The 16,119-nt window shown below is 35.1% G+C and overlaps 1 protein-coding gene across 6 annotated transcripts in view; it reads left to right on the plus strand.

Annotated features, from left to right (window-relative positions):
• Positions 1-2,045: 2,045 nt before the first annotated feature.
• LOC110024736 (beta-glucuronosyltransferase GlcAT14B-like) overlaps positions 2,046-16,119 on the plus strand; it is an 18,048-nt gene continuing 3,974 nt past the window's right edge. Inside the window, exons 1-3 of one of the 6 annotated variants that reach the window (XM_020724873.1) lie at positions 2,046-2,244; positions 2,386-2,560; positions 2,639-3,384. In XM_020724873.1, coding sequence (XP_020580532.1) covers positions 2,787-3,384 — 598 coding nt within the window. In that variant the 5' untranslated portion in view covers positions 2,046-2,244; positions 2,386-2,560; positions 2,639-2,786. The other 5 variants (XM_020724874.1, XM_020724872.1, XM_020724871.1 and 2 more) reach the window with 5 other exon arrangements.

Raw genomic sequence — 16,119 nt, forward strand, 5'->3', positions numbered from 1 at the left:
CATAACTTTCTTTAGTTTATTTGATCGAGCCTCACCCTCAATTCTTGTGTTCATCCTTCAGGATAGATACAAGATTTGAGGTAAATTGCTCTTTCATCTAAACTATGAAAATTATGAGGTCAGTTTGACTTCATCTTTTTCAAAACCCAACTTTTTCAACGTCCTTCCGAAGCGGGCAACGGGATTTCAATTCCGATGACCGACAGCTTCTTACGGGCAAACCCCACACCAAAAATAGTGCCGACACTACCTCATTAATTTGGGCTAATAAGACACCAAAGGATTCATCTAAAGTAACAATACAAAAGATTAACGACCTACCTGAGATAGAGGTCACCAATACTATGGGTGTCACTAGGTATTATTTTATGCTTTCAAAGGCTTGTTGGTAGTAATCATCCAATTGGAACTTGATGTTCTTCTTGGTTGCAACATGAATGGATGACACCTACCAAAAATGTTAGAAATAAAGCATCTTAGGTATGCTAGCCTACCCTGGAAGGATCTCAATTATGTTAGTCTTTTGGGAGGTGACTTTTTCTAATATCACTTTAATCTTCTCTTGATCATTTTCAATTCTACAATGTTACACTGCAAACCTTAAAAATTTTCTAGAAGTTATGTCAAAGGTGCATTCAACAGATTCATTGTCTAGTTTTATAGATGTAAATATTCAAAAAAAAATTCAAGTCATATAAGTGGTATTCTCTTTCTTTAATCTTAACCACTGGGTCTTCAATGTAGCATTCAACTTGTTTATGGATAAGTTCGTCAAAGACCAAGATCATGGCTCATTGGTATGTAGCACCAACATTTTTTTGGCTGAAAGGATTCAAAGCATTTACCATGTAAACGTTGCAAAACCAACCTACTCAGACATAGAGATGCAAAGCAAATGTGGAATAAAAATGAAGTTAGTCACACCCTTTTTATAAGAATAATGGGTATAAAAATCTAGGAAGTTCAATTATTAAAGCTTTGATTACGAGATAAATAATATCTACTTTTGCATTTAATTCTCTTATTTTTATAGAAGTCGTCACTTTTCAGAAGGGAATTGAGGAATTAAAATAAGTACATCAAGAGTGCACTAGCATAAATCTTGAGGAGATCCAACAGACTAGGTGACAAAAAAACACAGCTAAAGTGGGCTCACTGACGAAAGACCAAAGGACCCACTTGAACATATGCAACCCTTTAAACTGATGTTGGAGGCTGACCAAATGTAGGCCACATGAACCAAGGACTACGACCAATCAAGCAGAGTAGAGGCATCAATCTACTTATCACCGCAACCAGATTCAACGGAAGAATTCAGTATCGCCAACAGTCTCATAGAGACCCCTAAGATTCCTCATTTGGGGCCAAGATTTGACAACAACATAACCACAGACATCTAAAAGGATTCCCTAATCAAAGAATGAGTTATACATCATATTATATTGATTCAAACTCTGCCCGATAGCCTAGTCTCGTTCTGCTAACACTCCAAGGATTAATAGTAGACAACCAACCTAAATAGTCAACCGATAAAGACAAACCAATCAAGTCAAGTCTTGCCGAGAAGAAGATCGTCAAATGGCAATTGAAAACCTTGATTCAACACATTCAGACGAATATATCTTATCTAACAAAGGTCCACTGATTTCAGCTGACGGAGTCGGAGGGCAGTCGAGCCGTAGGTGAATACATATAAAATACCTAAAATATATTGTAATACCCCCAAAGCAGGGATAAATATTAAATTTGCATATTATACTTCCACCTCTATAAATAGTGGAATTTTTTTTTTATGAGAAATGACTAATCAACAAATTAGATTATTGTTCATTACCATGCATGTCTCTGTCTTTCTCTCGTATCATGCTTTATTTTTTGGATGTGATCCGCAGACAAATCATGATTCAATAATATGATTATCATGTGAATAATAAAACAATAAATATATAGCTCAAAATAGTTCGCTTAGCCAAATATCTAATTGAGAAACTAGTTTTTCAACAATCTGGTATTCAACAAAGTTAAATTTATCTTAGAAAAAAAAAGGTGGGATTTTTAGCTGAACCATAAACGCTTCACTATGTACCTCTCAGTGAAGCTTTTTCACCTCACAATTTTCTGGTAGGAAAACCTAGTTCTCCACATCTTCAGCTCAGTAGTCCTGTTTCTTTTTCTTTTTCTCATACCAACTTTCTTCGTTAACTCCAATTTCCTATTTTATTTGTCTGCCCTCGCTTCTCTCAAGTAAGTGATCTGTGCTAAATTGCTCTCGTTTCCTCAATTCGTCTTTTACTCTACTTTGGTCTTTGAACAGAGTTATTTTTCTAGTACTCTTCTATCAAAATCATCTCTTTGTTTCTGGTTCATTAAGAACTTTGATCGTAGGATTGGCGGCTACTTGCGGATCGCGTGGAGGTTTCCTTCTATAAAGTTGTCTAGATCTGCCGTTTCAGTTACGAACATTGCTCATTTCTCATCTCAACGTATTTGTGATGTAATCTACACGAGTTATACTTTTTTTTGCTACTGAACCCTAACTTCCTGCTACCTCGGAGTAAAGGTTTGGGTTTGAGGATTCCCTTGTGGATTGCATTACAGCCAATCTTACATTTGAAATTTGCTTGTTGCATGATTTTAGAAAACTGAAGTCTGTGATTAATTGCCACCACTTGCCTTGGATTCTGGCCAGATGTTTGGGGTGTGTTTCTGGAGAGGTTGAAAGGTTGGTTATTAGTGGCGAAAGGATTAATTGATTTACTTGGTGGATTTTGGAACTTTGAAGAAGTATGCGGAAGAATGGAAGTGCACACTCAGGAAGGCCTTTTAGTGATAGAAGATGGCTTCTTCCTTTCTTAGCAAGTTTATTGGTCTCTGTTACTTTATTTTTGGCGATTGTATTTGGGCTTTTCTCTCCTTATAGCGTGGATTCACATACTTCAGAGATTGCATTGTTCGCTGGTATGGATGATTCTGTTGGATATCCAGTTGATTTGGAAAATAATAAGGAAGTAGAGAGGCTTTCTATTGCGGAAATTGAAGCACCGCGGATTGCTTATCTTCTCACTGGAACAAAGGGTGACAGCCAGCGAATGAGGAGGACACTACAAGCTATATATCATCCAAGAAATCAGTATATTCTTCATCTTGATCTTGAGGCTCCACCCCGGGAAAGGATTGAGTTGGCAATGTATGTTAAGGGTGATCCAGTGTTCAGCGTCGTTGAAAATGTTCGTGTTATTGCGAAAGGTAACCTAGTGACTTACAGGGGTCCTACGATGATTGCATGTACTCTTCATGCCATTGCAATCTTATTGAAAGAGAGCTTGAAATGGGATTGGTTCATAAACCTCAGTGCTTCTGATTATCCCTTAATGACGCAAGATGGTAGGTATTGTTCTCTACTGATCTATTTTTTATTTTTGATATTAGGATACATTTGGTAATAAAAATTATGATGCTTTTATTTCTCAAATGGATTGATATGTAGTCTCAGCCATGTGCTTTTCCTATTTCATAACAAGAAAAATTTCTTTGGTTGTTGATAATAAATTTGGAATTCTACTAATGGGAAATATGCAAATAGCAAAATTTTGGATATCCATTCGAAAAAGATCTAAATGGTTTTCACGAAGCCTTTAGGGCAATACATACAAGCAAGCTTTTTCATTCTTAGCCTTATTTGAAGTGTTTGGTTTTTGACATTGACAAACAAACTTTGTTCGCGTTGATGAGTAGCACAAACATCTGCTATTTCCTTGTAGAAAACATCCCATTTGCCATTAGGTATGCCCTTATGAAGCATTACGTGCTCATATACATGGTCTGTCTTCAAATTGAATTAACTGATAGCATAAAACATATACTTTTTTTTTTACTTTATAGCAATAAAATAATTTCAGTTTTATGACTTGTGATAAGTTTTCCGTATGTCTTTTGGTGTTCCTTATATCACATGCTTGATGTTTCTTTTTGCATTTCATCGCCACAGGACATGTTTTAAATAATATAATGTGCGTGAAATTTCTATTTGAGCCCACCAAATCAAATTTTTAGTACTTCAAAGCTTTCAAGCTTGTCAATGGGAGCTTGATCTATAAATTTTATAATATTGAATACATGCATGCGCGCACGTGCACACACAGGGTTGCATGTGCTCATTCACACCCCTTTGCACGTATGTGTACACATGTGCACAACCACACGTACATGTATACATATATGTATATTTGCATGGTGAACATGTGTGCATGCATTAAATTTAAATGATTTTGGCAACAGTTGTACCCTGCTTGCAAGTCCTACAAGATTCTAGTAGAAAAAATAATATATATATGCATGTATATTTGTATGTGTGTGTGCGTCTATGTATATATATATATATACATACAAAAAGAGAGAGAGAGAGAGAGAAGGTGCTCAAAATCATTATCTTCCCACAATATTTCCCTTTAATTATGTATTAAGTAATTCCTCAAAGTGGAATGAGTGACCCCTCAAATTATAGTGAATGGTCTTAGCAGGTATACCGTGCTCCTAACGAGCACACCTTAACCTTTTACATATCATTGATATACTTCTAATTTCTCGATTTTCTTATATATTTAGCAAATAATATAAAAAAGGAGAAGAGAATTAAGTAAATCATTTATTATTTTTATTGAATAGTAAAAGAAAAAGGGATAGATTTTGTTTTCATATTTTATGCGTATAATGGGAAGTGTCCCAATTGATGCTTTAAGAATGATTTTGTTTTCGATGCTCTTATACTGACCTATAAGTAAGCGTTGAGTCTCTTTATTTGTTGCTTCTTGTTCTCTCTCCCTCCTATCTCTTTTGCATTACAATTGCGTTCTATTTGTTCAAGAATAGCCAGGTCATCTCTAATGAAAGTCTTGATTATTGCCAATTACAATTTACAATATACGTCAAAGTAGGTTCAACTAATGAAAGCAAGTTCAATTAGATGGTGAGGAGAGGTCTAGCTTGCTTGTTGTGAGGAGAATAGTGAAAGATGGTTTGAGGAGGATGGGGGTGAACTGGATTTTGATCTTTGTTAGATGGCTCCTATCTCTACTCTATTGACCATCCTACATCGAGCGTTCCTGCGGTGAGTTGAGCTCCATCTTGGTGGTGCATGCGACAACTCTATCTCATGCTATCCTATCTTATGCAGAATAATTGAATTTTTTAAGTAAGAAAACTTTTTAATTTTTGCATGGATTCATTTATCTTATAAGGGTAGCTAACAACTCTTTCGAATCCTAACAAAAGTTGAACAACCACAAATCGCTTGTGGAGGTAAAATTGGTTAGTTTCCTTCATTACAGAAGGTTATCATAGGGAGTCTTGTCCCAAGTGGACCCACAAGTCATCTTACTATGATTGAGCTCTTAGAAATTGACCAATAGATTTAATGGCTATAACTCTTTCATGTGTGACCTTTGACTCCTGTCCCTAGGTAGAAGATTTGTGGCGACACCTTGTTAAGGTTCCTCTTGATAGTTTTATGAGTAGAGAGTTTTTATTTCTTGATTTTTTGATAAATACCATAAACGTTACTTATGTGAAAAAGGCTGGAAACTTTAATTGTGTTGGGGAGACTTCCTTAATGGTTGGGGTGAGTATGTCTCTTGGGAGACTTTCTGACTATTTATCCCCCATAAACCTAGAGACCCGCGATTTGGCACCTTTAACGATACATGATTCCCATGACTTTGCTTCATCGTATTCGATGGAGTGTATGGTGTTTGAGATTGCTATGTTGAAGTATTCTCTAACTTCCCCACAAGGCCAATTTACGTATCCTTGAGAATCAATTTAGTTTGGGGCTAGTGTTACGGAAGAGGCAAAAAAAGTTTTGCATTTCTTGAGGAAAAGATTGGTTTCTTAGTAGTCCTATGTTGCAACATCCATTCGTTGAGAAGCTCAAGAATTAAAAGTTGCAATCATCATTATTCGCAAGTTCATGGAGTCAACTGATTCACATCATTTTTTGGTTGGGTATTATTTTACAACTGGTGAGGAATGTGATTATTTTCTTTGATGTACTCTTAAATCTGATTCATAATTTTTTCTTGATAGTAAGTAGGTTTAGAGACACCCTCATATGATTATTTCTAAGGTACTCTAACATACTCATTCTAATTATTGTGGTTGTTGTTTATTATAAGTACTATTCAATTCATCTGTGCATGTGTTGAGTTTTTATTCAATATTCTTGCAATATACTTATTCTATTGTAATGACAGAAAAAGATTTATTTTGAAATTCAATTTTTTATTTTTTTGATTTTACGTTTCCTTCAATACCCCGTCTTCTCTCTATAAATACTTCAAGTTTTTGGCACTTGATCTGTGGTGCAAAACACATACATTCACACAAGTGTGAGTGTCGTTCAAGTATTATAAGGATTAGAGTTTGAGTTATTGATCCAACATAGAACTATGTTAACTCATGGAGTATTAACTTAACAAGTTTATACAAGGCTTTCACTAAATTTTTGAAATTAAAGTTAAAAACAGTAGAAAATAAATTCTGTTTTTTTATGTTTTAATTTTTTTTTTTATGAATGATTCCTTTGAATTAATTAGTATTTATTTTAAGTTTTAAATTATCAAAAAGTCCACTAAGGAAGTTGACAATTGAGGGCAAATCACCCCTTAGTCTCTTCCAAGTTGTTTAAAAGCATGGAAGTTTCATATTATACTTTAGTGCCCTAAATCACACAAAAACTCCTAGATTTCACAATCCTCCAAAGGTTGAACTTTTGAAGTAACAATATGCCTATTCTATCATAGGAATGTAAGTTAACCTAGTTGTTTAACTAGTTTTCTTTCAAAATTTCTAGATTATGATAAGTATTAACGATCGAGTGGCTAATTTGATTGTAAATTAAGCATTGAAAATTAGCACATCAATTTATCTCAAGCAAATCTGAAATAATTTAAAAGCTTAACTCAATTACCAATCCAAAAGATTGCAAATTTAGTTGTAAGTCATTTCCACAAATACCATCAAATTTGTATAACCTTAACGCAAAATAGTAGAGAAAAGAGGGAAAATTACACCTGGACTCCACTTCATGTAAACTCCATTGTTCTGCTGAAATTTTCCTTCCATAGTGCTATTTAGTCCTCTTCTCTCACTCTCCACACTCAAACATGTACTATACTTATAAATTCTCTCCGCACACTTTCTACACACTCTTTAGCCTCTAGAATCTCTCGTTGACACTAATGCCTCTTTTAAGTGATTCCACACATTCCAACCATCCTTTCCCTCAAAATCTGAACATGTGGATAGCCGGTGCCTAGACTTTCTGCTCTTGGGAAAGTCCATGTTAGGAAATCCCAACATGGAGCCCCCCTCAAAATCTGAACATGTGGATAGCCGGTGCCTAGGCTTTCTGTGGGAAAGTCCATGTTAGGAAATCCCAACATGGCGCCCAGGCTCTGGGGCACAACGCTAAGATGCTCCATCGAATTTCACCTTTACTTACTGAATTTATTTTTAAGGATTTTTCTGCATAAAAAAATACAAATTTATGTAATAAATGAAGACAAATATGGAAGAAAGAAAGATATTCACATAAATATTGTATATATTTTTTTAACTAGCCAATCCTCAAACTTAATTATTACTTGTTCTTGACTAATCCTAATATCAAAGATATTGACCACTCAAAGCTAACTTAAGGTATCATAGGAAATGGATATATAATTAAGTTAAACCAAAACTTAAAAAATGATGTTAATATTTATAGGTTAATAATAACCTACCAATACAAACTCTAATGTGCTTTGGAAATTGATTAAATTTCATTTAATCAATAAATTCCTATGAAATTCTATAGCTAATCACTTATATAAGCTTAATTCAGGCTCTCGTATTCTAGATACACCACTCATTACTTTCAATTGATAAACTTCTTAACTTCCTTAGATGGAAGAAAAAAATAAAGTATCAATCTTCTATTGAACTTAATCTCAAGTATATTCTTATTTACTCCTCATAATTGTTTTGCTCTCTTAACTTTTTTACGATCATTTAACAATTTTTCCTATATTCTTTTTCTTTTCTTAACGAGTGTTATTTTTTATCAAGTTTATTTATGATTTTGAATACCTTGCTATTCCTTTCTTCTAATTATTATTTTAGTTATCAATTTTAATTATAAATTTTATAGTTTAGAAAATACTCATCATTTTTAATTTATATAATCTCACCTCATGTAAAATTTCACTGTTATTGAATTAAATTCTATTTTTGTTAATATGTTAACTGTAAATTAAGAAGTTTTAAACTAGCATAAATTTAATAAATTTATGAGATAGTTATTTTTAATTTAATAAAAATTTTACACAGTGTAAATTATTTAATTTAATTTTAATTTGTATAATCTTATCACAATTATTGATATCTTTAAATTAGATATAACTCTATAAACTTAGTCACTACAAATTTGATAATTAAATTACCTAAGGGACAAGGTGCACATAAATAAGCACAAATAAGAGTCACATTTCATTAAAGGAAAACATAGAAAAACAACAAATAACATTTCATCAAGTGCGCCTCAAAACTCAACAGACATAGTATCATCGGTGCCCACGTTGTTATCATCGTCATCCGCAGTCGTTCCATTGGGTCTCGTCTCAAAGTAAAATTGATAAATAGGTGGCTCAAGAAAGCGCACCTAGCCATGCCCCACATTCAGATTTTTTGTGCAAACATCTTACCATGTCAGTATTGTGCATTTGTTGTCATGAGTGTTGTCGTGAGTGCTGCTACTTCATATGATTGAACCTTCGCATGAATGATCTATGTGATCAACTCTTAGTCCCGAGGAGCCAACGTTGTCCCCCATATCTTAAATCTGTTGTAACAGTGACCGTGCAGATGTGTGGTTGGTGGAAGATGAAGCATGTTGAGCTATTGGGGCTAACTCCCTGTAGCTCTTGTATGAATGAATAAGCGCTCTAGTAATAGTGTTCCAGGGGAAAATCTGCTCCTTTCTTTGTTCTCTCATAATGAAAGCTTTCTCACAGAGAGCATAAATAAGGGATGAGTGGTCAATCCCAACGATCGTGCTTCCGTGAGTCATGAAAAAATTAATACTCACAATCAGTTGACTGACATCGATAATCAATAATTTTTTGGATCTCATAATTTAACGTGGCCTAATCTCTTGTTATCTCAATCACGTGTGAATTCAGTAACAATCTGACAGAAATAATGGAATGCAAGTTCTTGGATTCTAAGGTAAGTGTTTTGGCAGAGAAAATAATTTTCTCCTCCCGCACTTTTCATTGAGCACCAGAGTCAGTTTGAGTTAATAACACAAAATTTCAACTTTTCATTGAGCACCAGAGTCAGTTTGAGTTAATGACACAAAATTTCATTAAAATTAAGCTATCTAAAAACTCAGTATAATCTCGTAATTCAATAAACCGTATATAGAATTAATTGATACACCATTGAACATAACCCATTTACCTCTAACAAAAGCTTTGTAATCCTCATGTTATTTAGTATTCGTTATGAACTCTCAAACTATTGGGACAATGGTGGCATTGGGTTCCTTTGCAAAATTGGCCCAACCCGTATCTATGATGTGTGCTTAACACTACTGCCAGGACTAAAAAATCCTATCTCTAGGATAAGCTTGCAATAAATGAGAGTAGATTCATATCTTTCTTGCGTTTCGACACTCAACAAAACGTCGGATGCCATGGGATCTGACATTCCTCTTCTTTCCCTTTGATTATGATATCTTTCGAAGGCAGAAGAAAAACGTAGGGAAAAGTGTTTCTAAGGCATAAGCGACTCGAAGCAATGGTGAAAAATTGGGAAAGGAACTAGAGTGAATTGGCATTGCGACGCTGCATGGGTGGCTCTTAGGTGTTAAGCTCTCTTTTTTTTGGTGTTGCGGTGCTGGGTTCGGATTCAGTTAAATACACTTATTATAACCTTCAATTGGTACATGAAACATCTGGTTACTATCAATGGACTTGATTTAGCATTGTGATATTAGAGGTCAATGCTGGCGTGGGGTATGCTTTCTAATTGTTTCAATTAACACCAAAATTTCACGTGCCAGCGCAATTTTACTAATGCTGAGGCGCTATGGCTTTTTAATGTCTAGGTGACATCGAATATGATGTTGAGACGCTGCGTCAATCAACATCGAGACAATCTTACCATATACATCATTCAGGATAAGGCCTAGCGCCTTGTCACTAAGGGGTAACGCCTCGATGCTGCATCAAAATCATGCACTCAGCGAAATTTTTGAAGGGAATATTCTATCACGCAACAAGATACAATCAATCAAACAAACAATCGAACAAACTAAGAAAACCCAAGATAATTTTGGGTTTCCTCTTAAAAATATTTATTTTAACGTTCTCAGATCGACGATATTTTATTTTATTTAAGATGACCCAACCCAATAACTTCTCTTCCACTTTCACAATTCTCTTTTAAATAAGACTTTGATCTCTGTCCATTTACTTTGAAAAAACGGGCGGTGCTTCTATCCTCAGTATCTACAGCTCCAAAAGAACAAACTCTTACTACAATAAATGGGATTGATTACCTGGAATTAAGCTTCCCAGTAAATAATTTCAATCTAAAATTAAACAATAAAACTTTTTGTCGAGACTCAAATTATTTCTTAGCAAACTTTTGATCATGCTATTTTTTCGTTTGTTCTTTATAAATATTAGCATTTTCATAAGCTTACAATCTAATTCTCTAACTCTTTAAACTATAATAACTTTTTTCTACCGAATTTTTCATTTTATGATTAAGTTTCTTAACCGCCTAATGAGCCTTATGTTTTTATTCTACTGAGAAGTAACAAACTTTGCCAATTTAACCTATAATGACATATTTCTAGTGATATTTTATAGGCAATCATATCTAGCCAAAGTGCATCATTTAACGCAAGCGACCAATTCTTTCAACTAGGATTGATTATTTTTTCTAAAATCTTTTTGATCTACCTACTTAAAACTTCAATTAAATTGTTAGTCTGAGGATGGTATGCAGTGACAATCCTATGTTTAATTCCAAACTTGGTTATCAATATCTCAATTCTCTTAATATAAAAGTGGTTCCCTTCATCACTTATAATTACTTTTGTGTTTCAAATCTAGAAAATATGAATTTGTTTAAAATATTTTGAAGACATTATGAATCAGCACATTGGTAGAGCCACTATCCTTATATATTTTGGGATATTTTTAATTCCAAGTTTGGTTATCATTATCTCAATTCTCTCTTATTATAAAAGAGGTTACCTCCACACTCATAATAAATCTAGGCATTTCAAATCTATAAAATATGAATTTCTATAAAAATTTTTGAACACCTTGTGAATGAAACCTAGGTAAATTCGTTGCCTCTATTCATTTTGGGGCAATCTACTACAACTAAAAATATTGATTTCCTAGAGATGGTGAAATACTCATAAAATCTATCCTCATACATCAAATATCTCAACTTCTAAAGTGTGTAATTTATGACTATTTATTTTTTTCTCATAATATTGCCTACTTACTGACATTTATCACATATATTAACACATTCATCAATATATCTAAAAATGGTTGGCCAATAAAAGTCTGATTGTAAGATCTTAAAAAGTAGCTGTTAAATCTTTAAAGTACCCTCTAAATTCAGAATCATGATAGTGCGTAATAATACTCTCTACCACTTTTAGGGGAACACATAATAATTCAATTCTCACAATTCAGAATCATGATAGTGCCTAATAATACTCTCTACCACTTTTACGGGAACGCATAATAATTCAATTCTCATATTTCCTAAAGAATAGGGTTCATCCATAAAGTAAAATCCGGCATTCGAGATAAATTTCCTCCTTTGGTTATATGTTAAGTCATAAAGAATGATACTACTCATAATATAATTGATTATATCCGCATACAAAGAAATAACTGGATCAGTCACCATAAGCAACAATTCATTAGAGAAACTTTCATTGATATCACCACTCCAATTCTTAGTTTCCCTACTTAAGCCTTAACAAATGATCAAATATTTGATTTCGATAATGTTTCTATAACAAATCTCTAAGGGTCTGTTTGGGGCAGTTGTTGATTATTTATAATCTGCTGATAAACAAACTATTTTGATAATATGATAGTCTGTAGATTATCAGAATAATTTGACTTGCTGTTTGGGGCAGCTTACTCAGAACAACTTACTGATAGCTGTTGCTGGACAAAATGACTATTCTACCCCTGTTTGATTAAACTAATGACAACAGAACTATTTGAGTATATAAATAAATAAAACAGAACTCCAAAAACATTGCAGATCAGCTCAATAAAGATAACACAAAGTCCTCACATTCTTGTGAGTATCAGAACAAATAAAATAAAGATAAACACAAGTATAACTACAATAAGAAATATTAAAATAATTACAGCTAGAATATACCCAAAAGTCGTTCATTCATTTCATATATCACATCAAAAGTTTAAAAAAATATATTGCTTGCATCTCCCAAAAAAACCAACAGAAAAGAAGAACTTTTCAAGGATGGCAGGGGAAAACTTACTTGACGAATCAGAAAGTAAAATCGAAATGGTAGTGCTTGCGGGAAGGAAGGAAGTAGAGGGATATCAGGTATACCTTACGCTGATCTCAGTGGAAGCGAAAGAGAGGAGGATCAGCAAGCCGAGGGGGATCTGCCAGGTGAGGCGAGTGATGTGCGATTCTCCTTGGAAGGGTCCAATCTCCTGTGTATGGGCGAGCAAAAGGGTGCGATTCTCTGGAAATGCGAGGGCAGAGGGAGCGAGGTAAAGGGTGCGATTCTCGGAAGGGAGAGGGCAGAGGGAGCAAGGCGAAGCAGAGGTGAAGGAGCGCAGAAGATCTGCGAAGCAGAGGAGGCGAACCGGAGGAGATCTGCGATTTTCTTAGGGCGAGGGCGAGAGAGATATGCAAAGGGGCAACACAAGAACTTTTCGCTAATCGCAGAATTCATACGTGGGACGAGGGGGGAGTCCGACTTGCGAAAAGATGAAGAAAATGGTGATAATAAAACGACGTGGCAGGAATAATTTAGACCGAACGCGATATACAAACGGGAAGGTGGCATTTTCAAAACGCCGTCGCTCCCTATAAGCTGGCGCAAACGTGCCCTAAATCAAATTCTTGTAATAGAAAGATCAATCAGATCAAGTGTGGCTCAGCATCATTTTTTTTCACCAGATATTTGATAGCATAATGGTTTGTATATACTTTAACCTTAGTAGCTATGAAGTAAGACATAAATTAGTCAAATGCAAATACTATAGCTAACAATTCTTTTTGGTGGTAGTGTAGTTAATTTGGGCATTAGTAAAAGTTTTGCTTTACTTGAACTCTAGCCACAAACCTCATCCCCGCATTTAATGTTCCATATTCAACCCAATTTTTAGTAACTTTGAATCCAATTCTGACTCTCATTGGGCTCTCCAAGGCCATGCCATTATTGACTGCTTGTTCCCCTAAAGCTCTATCAATTTACAAATTTTACAAGTAGTCTTTCCTGTCATAAATTTCTTGTTGGGCCTTAGGGTGAGTGAAGTCGACTGAGAAGTTAGCTCGTGCCTGAATGATCAGGTTTAAAAGTATTGTTTTTACTGGGTGGAGGATGACGAGTTGGATTGAACTTGTTTGGAAATAAGTTTGAAGTCACCAAGCTATCACCATACCAATATTTCCATGATTGGATGTCTCAACCCAGCACTTTAAGATTTTTGCTCGCTTAGTATACTGGCCACTCATTTTTTGCCTCTTCTCGAACTAACATAGAGCTTACAATAACTTCTTCCACTCGAGGTAACTAGAGCAAGACTTCTCTTGGCCGTGGGCTTTGCAAAAATGGGTAGGAGGTGATGAGGGACTCTAGATGCAAATTTGCATTTTTTGCTCCATGCAAAATACTTTGCATTCAAAATTTTGAAGAAGCGCAAGCACTTATCCTCCAACTTTGAGGTAAAGTGACTGAGCCGGGTGACTCCCCTTATCACTTGTTGCATTTCTTTAGGGGTCTTTGGGGAAGCCATCTCTAGTATCACCTTTACCTTGTTTAGTTTTACTTTGATATCATCTGGGGTTAGTGGAATCCCTATAACTTCTTTGATTTAGCTTTGTAGGTATAGTTCAAAAGGCTGAGGTGCATGTTATATTTTTTCAGTGTTGCAAAAGTTTCTTTCATGTCATGAATGTACCATTTTTGGGTCTTGTTTTACCAATATGTTGTATATATTTAGTTTCACATTCTTTCCTACTGGTATGTGAACACACGGTCCATTGTCCATATGGTAGGTGGCTCCAGAAATTTTCAAGTCAAATGATATAACCATATGGCATAGCAAGTCTTTCTTGGTAATATAAATCGTATTCTTGTAATTGGTTAGATTAATTTTTATTTAGTGATAATTAGTATAAGCATTAAACAAGGTCATCACAGAGAAGTCAACTGCAAGCGGATTAACACATGTTTTTTGAAAGTGGGTAGCCATGCTTCTTTAGGCAAATATGGTTTCAGTTGGGGAAGTGCACATAAATTTGTCGCTTGAAGCTTAACTTTTGTATCATCATTACATTTGACATCCAGTAGGGATATTGAACTTTAGTTATGAATATGAACTTGAGTAGCTTATTTACCTCTTACTTTATAAGTTTGGCCAAGGTCATGGTCTTCTTTTTGATTTTATGCTTGACAAGCTGCCCTCCTTTCTTACATCCAGCCTATGACATGCATATTCACTCTTGGCAATTTAGTTGTTATCCAAGCTAATACCTTGATATCTTCTCGATCACTCTCTATGTTCAGAGCTAAACCAAGTGCTGATTTGGAGATCTCAATGACACGAACTTCCTCTTCTGCTTCAATGGTCTCTAGACCAAGCCCCATTAACTTCTAATTGCAACATGTATTATTTTTGTATAGTTACTTCGTAGTAGAAATTCCTTGATTACTTAAAATCTCCCTTTGTTGTGATTTTTCCGCCTTTCTGTTGACAATTTGACTGCGACATGATAAGTAGAGGTCATGCCTAAAAGTGTTGGTCTCCCAAAATTGCATCATAAGTTCTAAGGAATTCTCTATAACAAAGTCAGTCATAATGGTGCAATGCCTTTCATTCATCTTCATTCTTCATAGAATTCAAAGAGTGGGCTTGTAGCTTTTATCAAATAAGCTGCATACGAATTGGTCCTATTAAATATCCCCTTGAAATTTTTTAACAAACTTCTAGCGTTAACGTGATTTTGATCTGATAGTTTGTTATTGAGGCAGTGACAATTGCTGCGTCGTCAAAGTGGTTCCCACTTGTTGGCCTGTCTTCTTTCAATGTGATTGGTGATGGGATGCTTCTACCCTTACTCCACATAGGATGGCCGGTATTATCTTAGCGTTGTTGATAATTTTGGCTTGAACCAGTTCACTTTTCTGCCCACCCATCGGCTCCTTCCCTTTTCTCCTTCCGTGATTGGCCAAGATGAACTTCAACGTTTTTGCCTTGATCAGCTCTTTCATAAGTTTCTTAGATGGTGGCAGTTTTTTCATGCCATATCTATGGTCTCTATGAAACACAATATTTTGAGGTAACCGGTGCTTGGGACCTTGTCCTCATGGGCTCCAGGCACGTTATAAAATTCTTATATTGTATGGTCTCTATTATTTTTGCCTTTGACACAATTAGCATGGTTAATGATGTGTTAGGGGTGGTCTTTATTCATGTATCGTCAAGACAGTAGTAGTGCTTTCTTATTCGTTCAGATGATAGGTGGGCCAATGACTCTAGTTGCTTTTCCGGCTGTCATGTCCTCTGACGGCTATATGGTTGATTTTCTTTCCAATCTTTTGATCAGGGGGTAGCTTTTATCATTGTTTGTGATTCACGAAAAGTCTTCTTATTGGGGCATCTCTTAGGCAACTTGGGGCTCGGCTATGCTATAGCATTAATATGGCTATTGGCAGGCAAGTTTTAGTTACTCTACCTATGATTTTGATTTCTACAGGCTAAGGTTGAATCCAAATGACCTTCCTGTAAACCTTAGGTGATAGTGGCTTTTTTAACTGTAAATTTTTTTTCT

The sequence above is a fragment of the Phalaenopsis equestris genome, unplaced genomic scaffold (genome assembly GCF_001263595.1).
Source record: "Phalaenopsis equestris unplaced genomic scaffold, ASM126359v1 Scaffold000272, whole genome shotgun sequence".
NCBI lineage: Eukaryota > Viridiplantae > Streptophyta > Magnoliopsida > Asparagales > Orchidaceae > Phalaenopsis > Phalaenopsis equestris.